At 37.3% G+C, this 21,988-nt stretch overlaps 1 protein-coding gene across 5 annotated transcripts in view; it reads right to left on the bottom strand.

Moving 5' to 3' along the window:
• Adk (adenosine kinase) overlaps window positions 1–21,988 on the bottom strand; it is a 424,911-nt gene that overhangs the window by 243,234 nt on the left and 159,689 nt on the right. For 4 of the 5 annotated variants that reach the window (XM_070020633.1, XM_070020636.1, XM_070020637.1 and 1 more), the window contains 3 exons: window positions 19,594–19,644; window positions 12,356–12,528; window positions 8,839–8,947 (listed from right to left, as the gene is read on the bottom strand). In XM_070020633.1, the coding sequence (XP_069876734.1) occupies window positions 8,839–8,947; window positions 12,356–12,528; window positions 19,594–19,644 (333 nt within the window). The remainder of the gene's footprint in view (window positions 1–8,838; window positions 8,948–12,355; window positions 12,529–19,593; window positions 19,645–21,988) is intronic. The other variant, XM_070020634.1, reaches the window with a different exon arrangement.

Raw genomic sequence — 21,988 nt, 5'->3', positions numbered from 1 at the left:
ATTTTATATTCTCAAAAAATTATTGACAAGGTAGGATTTATTATACTTTCACTTATTATTATTGCAGTTTTAATTTATTATTACTTATTATTGGCATTATTTTCGCAGGGTTTTAAGTGAGGGTCTCCCATTTGCTCGGTAGGCACTCTATGTCTTGAACCATATCTCCAGAAGGTTTTGCTCTGGTAACACTGGAGATAAGGTCTTACTTTTTGTTCAGGCTGGCCTGAATGCCATCCCCCTACTTATACTTCCTGCTATAGCTGAGATGACAAATGACTATATCCAGCCTTTTCTGTTAAGATAGAATCTTGTAAACATTTTGACATGAGTGACCTAAAGCCTTGATTTTCCTAATCTCAGTCTTCCAAATAGCTAGAATAGGTACATTTCACAGTGCTAAGCTCTCTCTAAAGTTTAAAACAGGAATCTAGACATTCATATAATGTTACCAAAGGAGGATGTTCTTAGGAGAGGATCACAAAGGCTCAATAGCTTTGTGCATATGATCATATCAAATGATGTTTATTGAAATGAACTCCAAGAAATGGGAACAATTTTGTTTCTTCTTTAAAAAAATTTTTCGCCTCTGTTGCTGTTTTTGATTTCTGTACCTCTGTCTTTTTATAAGTTTATCTGTTTTGGGGAGGACAAAGGAGAACAGAGAAAGAGTGGGAGAAGTTAAACAAATGCAGCACTGATACTCACTAGACACTGTTGAAAATGAACTATACAACATATGGAGGAGAAGGGGTGGGAGGGAAAAACTGGGAGAAAATAAGGGAAGAGGGTTCAAAAAGAAATGTACACATTACATGACATGTAACTGTAACCCCTCTGTACATCACTTTTACAATAACAATTTAAATATAAACTCTCTCTACAAGACTAAACTTACAAGCTGATTCTTTCTTTATAGTGTTTTTGCAACTTGGAATCTTTCCTCCCATAAAAATAAGCCATTAGAAATAATATATAGATCTCTAAACAAAAATCTTATGAAGCTATATTCCCAGCTATAGACAAAGGTTTCTTAATGTTGGCTCTACTTCTATTCTTAAATAGAAAATTGTTTGCTGTGGGATGCTGTGCCATGCATTTGTAAGATGCTTTGCAACATCCTTGGTCCTGTTTCAATCAATCCATCTCTCAGTCATCACAATGCAAAACCCAAATTTCCAGAAGGGACAAAAATCATTGCTGGTTGAGAATCATTGTTGGTTGGTCAGTACTATAGTGACCCATCTAACAAATCATAAATCCTCCATACTTGTTACACACAAATTCATCCCAGAATAAATCTCAATAAGATTTGTAACAATAGAAAAATATTCAGCACTGGTAGCCAGTAGCTCATGCCGGTAATCTTAGCTATTCAGAAGGCTGAGATCTGAGGATCACAGTTCAAAGACAGCAGGGGCAGGAAAGTCTGTGAGACTCTTATCTCCAATTGACTATCAGAAAACCAGAAGTGGTGCAGTGGCTCAAAGGAGTAGAGCTCTAGCCTTGAGCAAAAAAGCTCAGGGACAGCACCATGTCTGAGTCCAAGCTCCAAGACCAAAAAAAAAAAAAAAAAGTATTCAGCATGACATAAAGAAAAATTCACTACATTTTTTTTTAGGCATACAGAAAGACAGAAATATACAGCCTCTATTAGAAAAAACAAACATCAAGTGTTTCTCCAATCAATTTTGCTTCAGTTCAGGTGCCTTTAGGCATCAGGAAACAAATTCAAGGAATAACTGAGAACACTCCAAACATAATTAGAATTAAAATCCCACAGCTCTAAGAAGTTAAACAAATCCAGAGTAAAAGAAACATAGGGAAAAATATACTAAGGCACATACTAATAAAATCTTGTAAGAAAATTTTAAAAAAGACAAAAACACCAACATGGTCCAGGGAGGTGTAGCAGAGCATTAAATACAGAGGGAGGGGCTGGGAAGGTGGCTCAGTGGTAAAGTGCTTGCCTTGCATGCATGAGGCCATGGGTTCGATTCCTCAGCACAACAGAAGCAGAAAAAGCTGGAAGTAGCGCTGTGGCTCAAGTGGTAGAGCACTAGCCTTGAGCTGAAGAGCTGAGGGACAGTGCCCAGGCCCAGAGTTCAGGCCCCATGACCGGCTAAACAAACAAACAAACACAATACAGAGGGAAAAGAGTAAGGATGATAGATTTCTCACCAAGAGAAATTCTTATCAACGCCATCAAATTATGTCATTTGAAAGAAAACGAATAGAACTGGAGACTATCATGCTGATAATCCAAACTCAAAAAGTCAAATATCTGGGCTGGGAAGGTAGCTCAGTGGTAGAGTGCTTGCCTGAGGCCCTGGGTTCAATTCCTTAGCACCACATTAGCAGAAAAGGCCAAAGGGGCACTGTGGATCAAGTGGTAGAGTGCTATCCTTGAGCTGAAGAGCTGAGGGACAGTGCCCCGGCTCCAAAGTTCAGGCCCCATGACTGACTGACTAAATAAATAAATAAATAAATAAATAAATAAATAAAGTCAAATATCATATGTACTTCCTCATTTACGGGATACAGACCTATAATAACAATGACAATGATGATGATAGTAAGAATAGCAATAATAATAAGGATATATGAATATAAAAGGAGGACTCTGTAAAGGTGATCATTAGGAAGAGTAGAAAAGGAAAAGTAAGATCAAAGGGCTATATACATACATACATACATACATACATACACACACACACAAACACACATACACAAACACACCACATATACAGTATAATGAAATCTACCCACTAAACACTGCTTGAAAAAAAAGAGAAGGAGGAGGGGAGGAATGGAAATGAAGATTCTTAGTATTACTAATGTATGCTAATTCAAAAATAAAATTAAAGCAAGAAAAATTTAAAAAGGATAAAAGAGAACTGGGAAAGCAGCTCAGTGGTAGAGTACTTGCCTTGCATGAATGAGGCTCTGGGTTTGATTCCTCAGTACTACATAAGCAGAAAAGGCCGGAAATGGCACTGTGGCTCAAGTGGTAGAGTGCTAGCCTTGAGCAAAAGAAGCTCAGAAACAGTGCCCAGGCCCAGAGTTCAGGCCCCACACCAACCCCTTCCCCCCTCAAAAAAGGACAAAAGAAGCAAGAAGACAGTGAGCAACATCTTTCCTAATAAAAGGAAAAGAAAGCCAAACCTAAACTACATACTTAACAAAATGTCTTTCAAAAAGTAAGGGGATACTCACAAGACAGTATGTTTGAAATAAAATGTACAACTTGGGGGGCAGGAAGGTGAGAGAAAAATGAGGGAAGGGGTTAACAAGTTTTGATGAGAAATGTACCCACTACCTTTCATATGTCATTGTAACCCCTCTATACATCACCTAAACAATAAAGTTAAAAACAAACTAAAGGGAAATAAAGATGTTTATAGACACACAAATAGTGAAGAATTTATCCTCAATAGATCCCAAAACAAGAAATGATATTTGCCTTTTTTTTTTGATTGGTCATGGGGCTTGAATTCTGGAGTTGGGTGCTGACCCTGTGCTCTTCAGCTCAAGGCCAACAGTACCACTTGAGCCACAGTGCCACTTCCAGTTTTCTAGTGGTTTATTGGAGATAAGAGTCTCATAGACTTTCCTGCCTGGTCTGGCTTTGAACTGTGATCCTCACATCTCAGGGTCCTGAGTAGCTAGGATTACAGGTGTGAGCCACTGGCGCCTGGTTTTGATGATTGCCTTTTAGACAGAAGGAAAAAAGATACTAGATGGAAAACTTACTCTAACTAAAAGGAAACCACAATTCTACATAGAAATATATACATTTTGTTGCCATTATTTAGGTATTTTTAATGAAAAGTATGCTTTTTCATATTACATAAGTCATTTATAAAGATATGTTAACAATTTAAACAAAATGACGTGTTACAGCATCTATAAAATATGTACATTAAGTGGGCTGGAAAGGTGGCTCAGTGGTAGAGCGCTTGCCTTGCATGCCTGAGGCCCTGGGTTCATTTCCTCAGCACCACAAAAGCAAAAAGAAAAAAGCCGGAAGTGGTGCTGTGGCTCAAGTGGTAGAGCGCTAGCCTTGAGCTGAAGAGCTGAGGGACAGCGCCCAGGCCCAGAGTTCAGGCCCCACGACCGGACCCCCCCCCAAAAAAAATGTACATTAAAAAAAAGTAAAGGCCAGGTACTGGTGGCTCACCACTGTAATACTGAGATCTAAGGATCATGGCAGGAAGGCAGCCCTGGTAGGAAAGTGTGAGATTCTTAATTTCAATTAATTACCAGAAAACTGGAAGTGAAGCGGTGGCTCAAAGTTGTAGAGCATAAGCCTTGAGCAAAATAGCTCAGAGATGTGCTCAGGGCCTGAGTTTAAGCCCCACGACTGACCAAAAAATAATTGAATAAACAAATAAATAAACACAAGTATGTGTTGTGTGTCATTTGACAAATGAAAAAATAAATTTTTTTTTTTTGGTCCTGGGGCTTGAACTCTGGGCCTGGACGCTGTCCCTCAGCTCTTCAGCTCAAGGCAAGTGCTCTACCACTTGAGCCACAGTGCCACTTCCTAAATGAAAAAATTTTTTTTTTTTTTTTGTCGGCCGTGGGGCTTGAACTCTGGGCCTGGGCGCTGTCCCTCAGCTCTTCAGCTCAAGGCGAGCGCTCTACCACTTGAGCTACAGCGCCACTTCCGGTTTTCTGGTGGTTTATTGGAGATAGGAGTCTCACGGTCTCTCCTGCCCGGGCTGGCTTTGAACCGCGATCCTCAGATCTCAGCCTCCTGAGTAGCTAGGATTACAGGCGTGAGCCACCAGCGCCCGGCTCCTAAATGAAAGTTTTTTAAAATCGTAAAGTTACATTTTATAAGATCTACTAGGACTGAAATAGAATCAAACCATTACTAGGTTACTTAATTTGAAGTCACATAGAATCATTTGAAGATCAACTGTGATGAATGAAGACATGCACTACAATGTCTAAAATAAAAACAAAAAAGAGATTGTCAACAAAAGAGATATTACTGGATTAACTGGAAAGAAATTAACAGAAAAGTGTTAGTGAAAGCTGGGTGTTGGTAACGCCTGCCGACAACCCCAAACCATTTATGAGGCTGAGACCTGAGGATTGAACTTTAAAGTCAGCCTAGGCAGAAAAGTTCATGAGACTCTAACACCAATTAACCAGCAAATAAACAAAAAAACCAAACAACAAAAAAACCTGGATTCTGGGGCTGGGAAGGTGGCTCAGTGGTAGAGTGCTTGCCTTGCATACAATACATGAGGCCTTGGGTTCGATTCCACATGAACAGAAAAAAGCTGGAAGTGGAGCTGTGGCTCAAGTGGTAGAGCACCATCCTTGAGTGAAAAAGCTAAGAAACAGTGCCCAGGCCTTGAGTTCAAGCCCCAGTACTGGTACACACACACATACAGATTCTGAACTGGAGAGGTGGCTCAAGTGGTAGAGCCTCTGCCATGAAAAAATTGAGTTCTCAAGCCTCAATATTGGCACACACAAAAAAGGACATTATGAGCCCAGAGGGAGAAAAGGAGAGGAGAGACAGAGACAGACAGACAGACAGACAGACAGACAGACAGAGACAGAGACAAACAAACAGAAAGGATTAAATAATAAACAAAATAAATACAAAGAGGATGCACTTAATCTTACCAATTTGACTGATACATTAAATATGAATGTATAAATATTCAAATTAAAAGGTAGGCATTATCATGGTAGGCCAACTATATGATCCAAATATATGGTGTGTATAATAAATGCACTTTGAAGACATAAATAAGTTAGAATTGAAAAGGAGGAATAAAGATTCCATGCTATCAATAATCAAAAGGGATCAGTATATATTATTTCAAGACACATTGGATCTCAGGGTAAAGTATACTCCTAGGGATAAACATTTCATGCTAATAAATGGTCAAAAATTTAATTCTAAACTTTAAATATTTGTTGAATGGTCACCAAAAATAGAAAACACCTTAGACATCCAAAATGAGTCTTTTCTTCCAAGAACAAGTCAGGCTCTGAGCAAAATACAGATTTGCCTGGCAATGTAAGAGATGATTCTTTTTATAGAAGCACTGAAACAGATGAAAGCTAACAACTACTATCAGAGATATCAACTGGAATCCATTTGAATATTTCTTTTGGCCAAACATACAACACAATTCCAAAAAAAAAAATTCCATGTTTCTTTTGAATTTAACCAGAGTTGATCATTTATGATTCGTACAAATTTAGACTTTAGCAGGAATAGTTAAAATAAAAATTCCATTCATCAAATTTAGTTAGATGTGTTGTAGTATATATTTGTTTACAAGTTGGGTCTATTCTTCTATAAAACTTCCATTTACACAGAGATGAATTATACTGTATAATTTTTACATTGTACCCTCGTTAAATCATTGTAAGTTGTTTGCAAGTTGGCATGTAATTCAGGATTCAACTACTATCTACTGAAATACAGAGAACTGTAATTGTCAAATTAAAAATAGTTTTGAATCCAAATGTATGGTCATTATCTATCATAGCTAATTTAAATTATATAGTATAAATCTTGCCAATGTTCAACCATGTGCTTATTCAAAAATCTGACATTTCAAACTACGATGGTTTAAAATACTACATATATTTCACTTGAAATATCACACTCCAATGCAGAATAGTGATACTCAGGAGGCTGAAGCAACAGGATCATCTATTTAACACCAGCCACAACTACACAGTTTAAGGCCAGTCTGAGTACAAAAGAAGATAAGCAAACTAAGTAACAACGTGAAGAATCACTATAAAAGCATATTACCAGACTGTAACTAAATTAAAGTATTTTAAGAAAAAATATAAAATACAAGTAAGAAAGGGGGAACAAATCTTCAATTCTTGAAGAAAAAATTTCAGCTATTGACAGAGGGATCATGACTTTTCATTACATAATCTTTTCAATGTAAGCATTTATTGGACAGTTATGAAGGGGTAGAATCTGTGACACAGCAGAATCAAGAATAATATTTAAAGTCTACAGCAGTGCATGTAGACATAGGAGACATTGTTTTCAATAAACACATTAATATTGGATAATTACTACATGTCTTACCAGCTGTTTCACACAACTCAGGTAGAGGAATGGCAGCAGCTGTTATACCAAAACTATATATTACATGCAATGTTTTTAGTTTTTGTTAGAATCTACTGATATGTGAGTGATCACAGGGTGATTCGTTTAGGATAATATTTGGCATAGTTCTATTTTTTTTTTTCTGCTTATGTGGTGCTGAGGACTCGAACCCAGGGCCTCAGGCATGCAAGGCAAGCGCTCTACCACTGAGCCACTTTCCCAGCCCGCATAGTTCTATTTTTGAAATAAATTTTTGTTTTTGTTTTTTTGGTCCGGTCGTGGGGCCTGAACTCTGGGCCTGGGCGCTGTCCCTCAGCTCTTCAGCTCAAGGCTAGCGCTCTACCACTTGAGCCACAGCCCCACTTTCGGCTTTTTTTTTTTTTTTTTTTTTTGCTTATGTGGTGCTGAGGAATCAAACCCAGGGCCTCGTGCATGCAAGGCAAGTGCTCTACCACTGAGCCACCTTCCCAGCCCTGAAATTAATTTTTAAACAATTTTTTTTTTTCGGTCGTGGGGCCTGAACTCTGGGCACTGTCCCTCAGCTCTTCAGTTCAAGGATAGCACTCTACCACTTGAGCCATAGCACCACTTCTGGCCTTTTCTGCTTATGTGGTACTGAGGAATCGAACCCAGGGCCTCATGCATGCAAGGCAAGCACTCTACCACTGAGCCACATTCCCAGCCCCAACAATTATTTTCATGTCAGAAAACTTTAGAATTCAAATTACATGCTGCCCTTATGCCTAGATTAAAAAAATTTGTCATGACCAATGCTTTTGAAATATTAAATTAAAAGGTGTCATGATTAATTACTATGGAATAAATAGCAATTAAGATTTTTTTAGGCAAATGAGTTCAAACTGTTGTAGTGATTATATTCCTAATATTTTACCACACAATTCTCACATTATTATTATTATTATTATTATTATTATTTTGCCAGTCTGGGCCTGGGCGCTGTCCCTCAGCTCTTTAGCTCAAGGCAAGTGCTCTACCACTTCAGCCACAGCGCCACTTCTGGCTTTTTCTGCTTATGTGGTGCTGAGGAATTGAACCCAGGGCCTCATGCATGCAAGGCAAGCGCTCTACCACTGAGCCACTTTCCCAGCCCAATTCTCACATTATTAATAAGTTACCTAAAAGTATAAAATGTAAGTTTCTAAAATTACCTCAAAAAATATTAGGAAACTGATTTAATAGTTCAAGATTCTGTGCATGTTAGACAAGTATCTCTCTATGTAATGTATGAAAAACGGTAGACTTGATGGTAAGCAGCACAAATTATGCACTAAAGACAAAGATTAGCCAGTGCCAGTGGCTCATGCCTGTAATCTTAGCTGCTCAGGAGGCTGAGATCTGAGGATCACGGTTCAAAGCCAGCCTGGGCAGTAAAGTTCCTAAGACTCTAATCTCCCATAAACCACTAGAAAACTGGAAGTGGCGCTGTGGCTCAAGTGGTAGAGCACTTTATTTGCCTTGAGATGAAGAGCTACGTACGGGACAGTGCCCAGGCCAAGAATTCAAGCCCCATGACCAAAAAAAAAAAAAAAAAAAAAAGACAAAGATTCTATTTCTGTTTGGTACTTGTAATAGTGAACCAACCTATGTTTTGAGATAGGTAAACAACTGGTGGTACTGATAAAGGCAATTGTTTTAAAATGTTTATCAGCCAACAATCATGTTATTCCATATAAATATGGCCTCAACAAGCAAATAAAATAAATACTTACAGCTATATAGTAAACTCTTGCTTTTTCTACCAACATCCAGTTTTTTTCCAGGTCAAGATGTTTTTCCTTTTTGTAACAATTGGCAGCAGCAAGATTAGCTATAAGCGACCTAAACCAGCCAAAAAAAAGTAAAAGATTTTACTTATGATATAGTTAATTCAGTCAGATATTTCTGTACAGTTAATTATTTTTGTAATTATAGTTATTTCTTAAATCTCCAAAGCTGACAGATTTTTGAATAAATACAAATAAAATCAATTTTGTTCTGAAAACTTTCAGAGATTTCTATACTTGTCCCTGAGACAAAATGACACAAGATAAACCTAAATATCAACAAGTTAATTAAGAAACTGGCATCTAAGTTTCCTAAGACCTACATTTTCATTAAATTCATAGTTCAAAATGGAATTAAAAAATAAAGCTACTAAATCATTCTGCAAAAGAAAATAGTATGTAACCAAAACTAAATTTTTATGTCAGAAAAATAGTTTCATAAAAATAAGATCAACAGACCATAAATGACTATTTAAGATTAATGCTTTAAAAGCCAAGTATGGGATTGATTTCATAAAACACATATAAATGTAGACCATATTTACTATGAGGAATAAATTTGCAAACTATTACATTTTAAGAACTGGAATCAATTAGAATTAGATTCTAGAGGAGAAAACTCTGTAGGCTGGAGCCAGTTTTATAGCTAGAAAAGCTAAGCAGTATGTGGCATTAAAACTATTGCTATAAATGCCACCAAGATAGCATCATTATAACCCAACAATTAAAATTAGTAAAATAAAGGAATTAGTTTTTTTCCTCATTTACACATGGAATTAATAAAAATATTTTATTATTATTCTATTAATAGACTTATTTACTAATAAAATTATTTTACTTTAAAAATTAAATAGTAGCAATATATGTTACCAAAAAAACTATCACATGAAACTTTGGTAATTTTCACTTACTTTCTTTAAGAGAAAGAAAAAAAAATTTTCTTCTGAAACGTATTTTCACTCATCCATATGACAATTCAGTATTTCACAATACCTATGTGTATGCTCAATTAACTGAAGGAGAAACATGCATCATCATATGCATATGCAAAAATATATTATAAACTTATAAACTAATTAAAAACTGCATTATAAACTTAGTTAAAACTAATTCTTTTTTTATTGGTGGATGAGATTTAATTTACAAAAGTATTCTGGTAGGGACTGGGAAGGTGGCTCAGTGGTAGAGCGCTTGCCTTACATGCATGAGGCCCTGGGTGCGATTCCTCAGCACCACATAAGCAGGGAAAAAAAAAAGCCGGAAGTGGCGCTGTGGCTTGAGCTGAAGTGCTGAGGGACAGCGCCCAGGCCCAGAGTTCAGGCCCCACGACCGGACCCAAAAAAACCCAAAAAACAAAAGTATTCTGGTAATCTTGACTTTAAGAATATTTTGAGGAAGTGGCACTGTGGCTAAAGTGGTAGAGAACTGAGCTGAAGAGCACCTAGACAGCACCAAGGCCCAGAGTTCAAATCCCACAACTGCCAAAAAAATAAAAATGAATTATTGCCGGGCACCACTGGCTAACGCCTGTAATCCTAGCTACTCAGGAGGCTGAGATATGAGAATCACGGTTCAAAGCCAGCCCAAGCAAGAAAGTCCGTGAGACTTTTTTTTTAAATTTAATTTAATTTTTTTATTGTGAAAATACTGTACAGAGGGGTTACAATTACATGGGCAAGATAATGAGTACATTTCCCATCAAGCATTGTAGCCTCCTCCTTTGTTTCCCCTTTCCCTTCCCATCCTCCCCCGCCCCCCCATCCTCCCAGCCTACCCCCCCTCCCCCATGAGACTTATCTCTAATTAACCACCAGAAAACCCAGAAGTGGTGCTATGGCTCTAGTGGTAGAGTGCTCGCCTTGAGCTGAAGAGCTTAGGGACAGTGCCCAGGCCCAGAGTTTAAGCCCCAGGACCCCGCCCCCCCCCCAAATATTTTGACATTGCTGGACTCTGGTGGCTTACACTTATAACCCTAGCTACTTAGGAAGAAGAGATCCTGAGGACTGCAGTTCAAAGGCAGCCCGGGAAGAAAGTCTGTGAGACTCTTATCTCCAATTAAATCACAGAAAAAGCCAAAATCAGGGATACCATCTAGGCCTAGAGTTCAAGCCTTAGGATCAGCAATCAATCAATCAATCAATCAATAAATTTGACAAAAGTAGCTGCTAAATAAAAGCAAACACTTCTGTTATCAGCTCCTAAACTGCAATAACGAAACCACTTTTCCAATTCTGTTATGTTCCAGAATTTGGATGAGTTGGATATTGTTTTCTTCCCAGTTCAGCCATTTCATGCAATCTGAACACCATAACCACAAAATTGTTATATCTATTAAGGTTTTGACATTTGGAGAACTAATACTATCATATCTACTCATTAAAATAGCAATTGAACATATGAGATAGTTGAGCCCTGTTATGTCTGCGTAAAAGCACTGGGAAGGTGGCTCAGTGGTAGACTGCTTGCCTTGCATGCATGAGGCCCTGGGTTCGATCCCTCAGCACCACATACGCAGAAAAAGCTGGAAGTAGCATAGCTCTAGTGGTAGAGAGCTAGCCTTGAGCTGAAGAGCTAAGGGACAGCGCCCAGGTCTCAGGCCCCACAACTGGACAAAAAAACAAAAAACAAAAAAACAAAAACACAGTGGGATGCTATCTACTAGCTGAGGGTGCTGGTTTATTGTTTTGATGTGAAAAATGTGAGGTTTAATAACCTAGAGTCCTATTACTTCTTTCCATTGTTTTCCCCCGTCTCTTTTCCTAAGCATCTTTTCATTTCACTTGTTCCTGAGAACAGCAGCATATATTCATAAACTATAGAATAACCTTGGTGACTCAGTTTCACTGTAGTGTGATTTCACTCTGCTATTGTGAACAACTTAAAGACTTTCATAATTCTTGGTTAATGCATTCATGTTTTGAGCTTACATCTCAAAAGCCCACCTCTAAGAATCAATCTTTCTTTCTTTCTTTCCTTTCCTTCTTTTCTTTCTTTCTTTCCCTCCTTCCTTCCTTCCTCCTTCCTTCATTCCTTTCTTTCTTTCTTTCCTTCTTTCCTTCTTTCTTTCTTTCCTTCTTTCCTTCTTTCTTTCTTTCTTTCTTTCCTGGTCCTGAGCTTTGAACCCTTGGGACTTGGCACTATTCCTGAGTTTCTTTTTGCTCAAGGCTAGCACTTTACCACTGGAGCCACAGAAACATTTCTGGCTTTTTCTGTTTATGTGGTACTAAGAAATTGAACACAGTGCTTGGCAAGCACTCTACTACTAAGGTCTAAATTTTTATTTCTTAAGCATAATTACAAAAGGTAAAGACTAGAGTGAATAATCTCAAACTTTAATTCTGTTATGCTTCATGAATTCAACAGCAGGTTGATACGTTAAATATGAAGCTTAAATTCCAAATTCTGATTTGGAATTCAGATTTCATCAGCCAATTAGTATAGTGCTTTCCTGGTTTACACTTACCTGTTGTCACCAGTGATACAGGCAGCACAAGTTCCTGTCGGCTGCTCATTCTGCTCATAGTAATGAGCATCCACATGGGCTTCAGCAGCTTTACTCTTCAGGATCTCCCCAAATTTATCTATCCCAATGCATCCAAAAAAGGTTGCTGCTTTGTGTGGCTGCTGAATCATCCACTGAAAAACAGGACAGGAACATAAATAATTTAATGGGTCAGAAAAATGGGACACATAGTTCAGTATTCTGCCATGAATAATGGCATGACAGGGATGCTTTTCAGAAACTGTTAATGGAATTTCAATTCTGTACTATCACTTAGGATAATCAAGTTGATGCTAGCCATGCAAAATCTTAAAATATGACTTCAAAGAAGAGAAATCAAATAAAGTGGTTAAGAATGGAAAGGATAAGTTCCTAAATCCAATGTTGGATAGAAACAGGAAAATAAGAGGGAGTGCCAATAGAAGGAATTACAGCAATTTCATTAAAAGCATAGACTCTATATTGAAGACTGACTGGGTTCAAATCTTGCTTCCAGTACTTATGAACTAGGTCACTAAAAGTTTTTAGGCCTCACTTTTCTCATTTGCAAAGAGGGGATATATCATAAAAACATTTCATAAGGGTCTTGAAGATTCATTGAGATAATTAAGGCTGAGTATCGCAAAGAACAGTAAGTACATAGTAAGTAAGACAAATTACCTGTGGTTGTCTCAATTATTGTACACCTTGAAAGACTTTATATATAAATTTAAATATAAAAGTGCATAAGTTATGCTAAAATAAGTTCAGCTAAGTACTAGTATTAATTGGAAGTTATTACTGTAAAACACAAATTAATTTACATAAATAAAAGTTAAAATATGGAAGTTTAAAAACAGAATAAATTAAAAAGGAAGCATAAGAAACCCACTGATTACATATACCTGATCCTTTCATTAGTACGAATTTCATTTACTTAATTTTTCTGCTATAATAATGAATTTAAGATGCACATTTTTCACTGATTTGAACTATCTTTCATAATTAGTTCAAATGCCCAATGGCTCTCATGTTTTATTAGTGATTCTAAAAACCATCTATTTCTGTTTTAAATATAATTGCAAAATATTATTCATACAAAGTCAATAACAAAGATTTTTTTATGAAGTCTACATTCAAATATTTGGAGTGTAAAATAATCATTTGTCTACGTGAGGTTAGGAAAGAATAAAAAAGCCAGAGAAAGCTGTAGGACGAAGACAATGTAATTATCTGATGATCAGCAGCCACACCTCTAGACATCTACCTTAAAGACACACATCCACGTATATAAAATAATACAAGCTTAACTATTCATTGAGATGCTAATGTATAATGGCAAAATGTTGCATACAATCTCAAAGTCTATCCATATTTCCAAATGAAAGTAAACATATAATGAGAGGTTAAGAATCTGTAAGAAACAATAAACAAATAATCTGATTCAAAAGTGAACAAAGGATTTGAACATATAGTTCTCCAAAAGATGATCTACAAATGGCCAATATATACCTGAAAAGATGTTTAACATCATTAGCATGTGAAAAATGAAAGTGAAAATTAAAATCCACCATTACACACTGATAATGATGGCCACTCTGACAGAATACAAAATTAGGAGTGGTAGGGCTATTAGTTGTTATGTGCTATAGCAACTATATAAAACATTATGAAAACTTTTTTCTTTTTTTTTTTTTCCGGTCGTGGGGCTTGAACTCTGGAACTGGGTGCTGTCCCTCAGCTCTTCAGCTCAAGGTTAGTGCTCTATCACTTAAGCCACAGCATCACTTCTGGCTTTCTGCTTATGTGGTGCTGAGGAATTGAACCCAGGGCCTCATGCATGTGAGGCAAGCATTCTACTATTGAGCCACCTTCCTGGCCCCATGAAAATTCTTAAAACATCAAAAACAAAATTAATATATGATCACACTATTCTACTTAAGGGATGTATAGCCAAAGGAATTCAAAGAAAGATAAAAAAAAAAGCCATGTTTATTGCAATATTTCTCAGAATAACTAATAGAAACAGACGAATAGTTTGCTACTGGTTTTCCTTTTTTGTCCCATCGTGGGGCCTGAACTCTGGGACCTGGGCGCTGTCCCTCAGCTCTTCAGCTCAAGGCTAGTGCTTTACCACTTGAGCCACAGAGCCACTTCCGGCTTTTTTTCTTTTTGCTTATGGGTGCTGAGGAATCGAACCCAGGGCCTCAGTCATGCAAGGCAAGCGCTCTACCACTGAGCCACCTTCCCAGCCCGAAACAGACGAATAGTAAAGAAAATGTGATGGGGGTGGGAGGAGGGGGAGATGGGAAGGGATGGGAAGGGAAAACAAAGGAGGAGGCAACAATGCTTGATAAGAAATGTACTCAGTACCTTGCCCATGTAATTGTAACCCCTCTGTATGGTATTTTCACAATTAAAAAAAAATGCAAATAAAAAAATGTGATACATACAATGGAATATTATGCAGCTTTAGAAAAAAAGAATCCTGCCCCTTGTAACAACAGGAATGAACTTTAACAACATTACAGTAAGTAAAACAAGGTCTGTAGTGAAAGGACACACTTTGTAAACAGAAAAAAGAAAGGTGACCGTCAACAACTAGTAGATAATGTATCTAGGGAACAGAATTTCCAAATGAAAATGTTCTACAGATCTGCTGTTCCACAACAATGTGAATAAACATCATACCATGTGCATTCTTAAATACCTAAAATAATTATTTATTCCAGAAAAAACAATGTGTAAGTTTTGCTATTTTTAAATCATTTTTGGGGAATAGTGTTTCACAAAGTGATCCAAGCTGGCCTGGAACTCCCAATCCTCCCACTACAGCTTCCAATGTTATAGGATTATGGGACTATTCCACTATGTCCATTTGTAAGGTTTTTTTTTTTTCCTTCTTTTTATGTTTTGTTTTTGTCGGGCGTGGGGCTTGAACTCTGGGCTTGGGTGCTGTCCCTGCGCTCTTCAGCTCAAGGGAAGCGCTCTACTGGTTGAGCCATAGCACCACTTCTGGTTTTCTAGTGGTTTACTGGAGATAAGTCTCACGGACTTTCCTAACTGGCTGGCTTTGAACCGTGATCCTCAGATCTCAACCTCCTGAGTAGCTAGGATTATAGGCATGAGCCACCAGCGCCTGGTCCATTTGTAAGTTTTAAAGAGATCATACATGGTTTTACCCCCCCCCCTCCCCCGGTCTGGCTCTTTCCCACTCATCCCAGTTCAAAGCCAGGTTGGGCAGTAAGTCCATGAGACTCTTCTTTCCAATTAACCACCAGAAAATTGGAAGTGGAGTTGTGGCTCAAGTGGTAGAGTGCTAGCCTTGAGCTGAAGAGCTGACGGCTCTTTCCCACTCATCCCCAAAAATATATGAATAATAAAAATATATGATATCCATACTGTACACTTAAATGGCAATTAGTCATTTAATAGTCAACTTGGTTATCAATTGTCCATTTTGGTACATCAGTGTTTGTATCCAGGTCATAGTAATTTTGAGGGCAAGAGAGTGATTGATACTGGCAATTGCTTATAGCTATTCAGTTTTACTATTAGTTAATATTGCCCATCACTTGCTGTAGTGAATTTATAAATTAAATATTATCATGTGTACGTATCTGTCAGAAAAAGTACATATAGTGTTTCAGTGACTGGTGAAGGAAGGAGTAAATGGGGAGAAAATGATAGAAGGCATGATTCTGATCAATATGCACTATAAACAAATGGATAAACTTCTTGTATAACCATCTACAGATAAAAATAAATTAAATTTTTAAAAAAATTATTTCAAACATCTACTGAGTTTTAGAATATAGCCTTTACAGGTAAGGGAGAATATTACTGTAGTAAAAATCAAAACAAGACCAAACGACTTATACTATGATTTGATTATTTAAACAATATAATATACCATTAATCTGTTCTGCCAAAGTGAAATCATAATAATTCTACAGTTAGTCTTACAGTGAAGGATTTAAATGAATTGAAATGTCTCAATTACAATAAACTCAAAAATTTTGGCTATTTTTTTTTTTTTGGGTCCGGTCATAGGGCCTGAACTCTGGGCCTTGGCACTGTCCTTCAACTCTTCAGCTCAAGGCTAGTACCACTTGAGCCACAGTGCCACTTCCAGCTTTTTCTGCTGATGTGGTGCTGAGGAATCGAACCCAGGGCCTTATACATACAAGGCAAGCAGTCTACCACTGAACCACCTACCCAGCCCCAATTACATGAGGACATCGACACGGTATTGACTTCACTTTTGATCATTTCCATTGAAAAGTCAATCTAAAGTCTAAGTTCAATAAGCAAAAAAATTAATTTCTATTAGAGACATAAAATACTTCAAAACACTTAATCTAGATGAGTAAAGATGATTTAGAATTCCAAAGATATAGAAATTAGTTAAGATTTCTAAGATTTGTAAGTTGTAAATCTTCAACCTTATCTCAAACACAATGATTACTGCCATCCAACCAAACTCTTTTTCTACCATTTGGCATTCAATAAGCATTTAATGTATAACCACTAAGGGATAAAAAGATAAAGATGTGAGTCCAGCCTGGTGGCTCACATCTATAATCCTAGCTGCACAGGAGACTGAGATCTGAGGATCAACACAGGTTCAAAGCCAGCACCAGCATGAAAGTCTGGTGCTCCAATTAACCACCAGAAAACTGGACATGGTGCTGTGGCTCAAAGCAGTAAGACACTAGCTTTGAGCAAAAACAGCACTTTGAGCTCAGACACAGCACCAGTGCCCTCAGTTGAAGCCCCAAGAATACCACCACCAACAACAAAAATATTAAAATGTAATTTTAATTGGTCACCACCACTACATTTTCAAATTCTCCAGATAACTTCAATTATGTTATAATAACCTGACTAGCTTTTCTTAAAACTAGCTTTTCTTAAAACTGCTTTCACTTCTAGACTGACTCTGTTGTTAATCATGGTGCAGACTTACCTACCCATCTGCTATAAACCACTAGAAAACAAAATCCAAAGGAGACAACTAGAGTTTTCAGGCATGGCCAGCCTGTGATCTCTGCTATGAAGGAAAAAAGGTGAGTCCTGACATCCTGCAGGCTCTGTGTCAGGAGGCAATTTCCAGAAAATGGTGTAGGGAGGAAGGAGCCAAATAGAGCCTGGAATTCTCACTGGCATTAAGGAACAGATATAAGTGCTCCAAGAGAGCCTGGAGAATAGAAATGGTGGAAAAAAATTTCAGGGATGTGAGTTAAGAGTTGCTCTTAAAATTTTGTCTGGCTACAATAGGTGCATACTTAGGGGCATATGAAATAATAAGAAATGCCCTAATATTAAAAAGAAAATTTAATTAAATATATGCAAGAACATTTCAAAATCCTGCTGAGAAAATATGCCTATCTATGTAAATATGAGAGGAATACTATGTTCAAAGATTAGAAAGTTAATACTTAAATGTTTCCTTCACCAATCTTCCCTCCTTCCCACACTATTCTAGAATTGACTACATACCCCAGGCTGGCCTTGAGTTCACTTAAGCTATAGCTTCCAAATTCTGGGATTATAGATATGTAGCACCACTATGCCTGGCGATAAATATAAATCTATCTATCTATCTATCTATCTATCTATCTATCTATCTATCTATCTATCTATCTATCTATCTATCTATCTATCTATCTTAATTTTATTGCAAACTTGGTATACAGATCAGTTACAGTTACATAAGTAAGGAAATGAGTACAAGAATGCTATATTTTTTATTTTTCTTAACAAATAGTACTTGCACTAATTTATGGGCTCAAATTTATCCACAGACTCAATGCAGTTTTAATCAAGATCTCAGTAGGATTTCTGAAGATATTGAAAAGGTGATAATAGAAAAAGGGAAAAGAGAATAGCTCAAAGTTGGAGGTAGGTCATTATGAAAAAAACTACCACTATTAAATCCCCAATTTCTTCAGATATAAGTTGTGGTCAACAAAACCTATAATTTATTTTTTAAAGATGTTTTCAAATAAAAAACAGCCAGGCGCCGGTGGCTCACACCTGTAATCCTAGCTACTCAGGAGACTGAGATCTGAGGATTGCAGTTCAAAGCCAGGTTGGGCAGTAAGTCCATGAGACTCTTCTTTCCAATAAACCACCAGAAAATTGGAAGTGGTGTTGTGGCTCAAGTGGTAGAGTGCTAGCCTTGAGCTGAAGAGCTGATGGCCAGTGCCCAGGTCCAGAGTTCAAGCCCCACAACCGACAATAAAAAAATAAAAGAAAAACAGTCTAACAAGACATTTACTTCAGTTCAGTTGATCATAGTGAATGAAAAGGATTCTCACTATTTATAACTAAAGTTAATTACAAACAGGAAAACCACTTAGTTGATAATTTGAAATAAATATTTGAATTAGGTTAATCAACTTAAATCAGAATAGTAAAGGCAAAATATGATTAGAAAATACCCAGAAAAGGGCTACAAAGGTTGCTCAGTGATAGAGTGCTTACCTAGCATGCATGAGTCCCTGGGTTCAATTTCTCAGCACCACATAAACAGAAAAAGCTGGAAGTGGCACTGTGGCTCAAGGGGTAGAGCGCTAGCCTTGAACCGAAGAGCTCAGGGACAGCGCCCAGGCCTAGAGATCAAGCCCCCTGACCAACAACAACAACAAAAGTTTAGAAAAGGGCTGGGAAGGTGGCTCAGTGGTAGAGCACTTGTATAGCATGCATGAGGCCCTGGGTTCAATTCCTCAGCACCACATAAGCAAAATGAAAAAAGTCAGAAGTGGTGCTGTGGCTCAAGCCTTGAGCTGAAGAGCTGAGGGACAGTGCCCAGGCCCAGAGTTCAGGCCCCATGACCGGACCTAAAAAAACAGTTAAAAAAAAAAAAAAAAAAAAAGGAGGAAGAGGAGGAAGAGCAGGAGAATAAGGAGGAGGAAAAGAAAAGGCTTTGAGAGATGCGATATCACTAACTGGCTTTTTGAAAGACAGAAATAATTTTTTAAATGGTTACAAACTAGAAAATGGAGGCACACAGTATAACAAATGCCCCCTTTCCTCCTTTATGACTTTAATCATGATGTTCACAGGACAAAAAAAATTCTATTTATTAAATAATTTGTGATGAAGTTAGGTATTTCCTAATAATTTAGTACTTCTTTAGTCCAAAACATTGGAACCAGCCTGGTCATCAAAACTCTAATTTACTGTTTTTATTTTTTGTACTACTTCTTACTCACTCTGTCACTCTTCTTCTTCTTCTTCTTCTTCTTCTTCTTCTTCTTGTCACTCTGTTTCATTTGAAAAGTAAATTTATTCTGAAGACTGGGTGGATATGCTACAGCATGGTTTGGAAAACCATGTATATATTAACAAAAAACATAATGAAAAAGAGAAGTAGTGAATATTAGGAGTATAATGACAAAGCAATTATATGCAGGAGGGAAAAATCTAATGCAAAAGGCCAAGGCAAGTTAAGACTGCATTCTATAAGTAGAAGACAGCACAAAAAAGCCATTTTTTGTTTTTAAAGCAGATGAATCAGATAAGAGCTGATGCCATACTAAAGTATGAAGCAAGCAAGAAAAAAATGTACATGTGAACTTAAATAACTGCTGAAAAGTGACATATCAAGCTTCACATTATGGAAAGATTTCTATTAATATTAACTTCAACTTCCAATTGAATTTCCTCTTCATCACCTAAATGCAATATTTAGGACAATATAACTTTGAATGATGCCCAAGATCTAGTCATTTTTAGGGTAATGGTATACACTTTAATCCAATTCATAATTGAATGATGAGGAATAACATAAGACACTAAAATAGTTGCAAAGATAAGCCATAGACAGGAAATTTCATACCAGAAAAACTAATGAGGACTTTCAGGGAAACTTCAAAGCATAACTAAAGAAATGAAATGTCAAAACTGTGAAATAGCAACAAGACACTGCAAAAGATGAGGAGGAATAAAAGTGGATGTAGACTAACCAGAAAAACTGTATATCCCATTGTTCACAGGACTAATAGTCAGGTCCTACTGTGTGAGACAAAGTAACACACAATATTTTCTGAAGTATTGGGAATCACAACTGTTTACTGGTATGGTATGTTCCATTCCTGACAAAACTGTTCTACTTCCCTTGTTAGAAAGCATCCTACCAAGCTGGTGCTGGTGGCTCACACCTGTAATCCTAGCTACTCAGGAGGCTGAGATCTGAGGATCACGGTTCAAAGCCAGCCCAGGCAGAAAAGTCCATGAGACTCTTATCTCCAATAAACCACTAGAAAACCAGAAGTGGTGCTGTGGCTCAAGCAGTAGAGCACTTGCCTTAAGATGAAGAGCGCAGGGATAACGCTCAAGCCTAGAGGTTCAAGCCCCACGACTGACCAAAAAAAAAAGCATCCTACCAATAAAAACCAATTTCTAATAAACCTAATACTGTCTCCAAGTATGGTTCTTATTCTTTATTCATAAATTCTTATTAACATCTTTTCCCCAGAATAGATCCTACAAAACTTTGGCTTACCAGGAAATAATATAAGACTCAGATACATATAGACTCAGATACATATAAATATAGACTCAGATACATATAAATGCTAGCAATGTGATAACATACTCTTATTAGGGTCTTAATTTCCAAATTATAGGGAAGACTTAAGATAAGGCGGTGCTGATTATCAAGTAGTATTGATGCTGATTATAACAGGATGTTGAGATATGACAAGAAAACATTTTAATCTGTTACTCTCCTTCCTTCGAAGAATATCTTTTGATAACTTTTAGCCTGTTCCTCAGGCCAGGGTCCAAGCATTACCTATTCTTCTCATTCTGTAGCACTTCCATTGGATAAAATCTCATCTATCTCTATGGTTTTAATTGCTTGGACCCCTTCACCTTATTTTCAGTTTAGACTTGTCTTCAAATGATTGATAGAAACATCCAAATATCTACTGAACCTTATTTTGTTTATTAAGCTGATTAACTATCCATTTGTATCTCAATTATAATTCTCTTGGTTTATTAAAATATATTCTCATTTAGCCGAATATTCACTACTTTCAATTGTACAATTCAAGATAGGTGTGGTGGTGCATATCTATAATACCAGTACTTGCAAGGCTGAGGCAGGAAGATTTTGATTTCCTGGGCTACATAGTAGTTTGAGGCTATTTATGGCCATAATGTGAGACTCATTTAAAAATAAATGAAAGAGAGAGGTGTGGGAGGCAAAAAGAAAAAAATAAAGTATTCTGGGCCCACGGATCATACCTACAATCCTACCTACTTTAACGTCACAATCAGGAAGATCACAGTGTTAGGAGACCCAGTTTTCAAGTACCCCATCTCATGCAATCGTTGAGAATAGTAGTAGGCATCTGCCAGTCAGCTAGGTAGAAGGCTGATATTAGGAGGATTGAGGTTCCAGGCCAGTGTGGATACAAGGAAAAACCCATCTTAGCAGATAAACCTGGGTGTAGGGCATGCACCTGCCATTCCTGCTTCAGCAATAGGTAGGTAGATCGCAATTCAAGCTGGCCCAGGCAAAAATTGACACCCTCTATCTCAAAAAATAACCAGAACATAAAGGACTATGGGTGAGTCAAGTGAGCAAGTGTTGCCCAAAGC

Source organism: Dipodomys merriami, unplaced genomic scaffold, assembly GCF_024711535.1.
Source record: "Dipodomys merriami isolate MVZ:Mamm:240054 unplaced genomic scaffold, mDipMer1.0.p SCAF_14, whole genome shotgun sequence".
NCBI lineage: Eukaryota > Metazoa > Chordata > Mammalia > Rodentia > Heteromyidae > Dipodomys > Dipodomys merriami.
The sequence above is the reverse complement of the archived record's forward strand: the minus strand, read 5'-3'. Positions and strand labels throughout refer to the sequence as shown.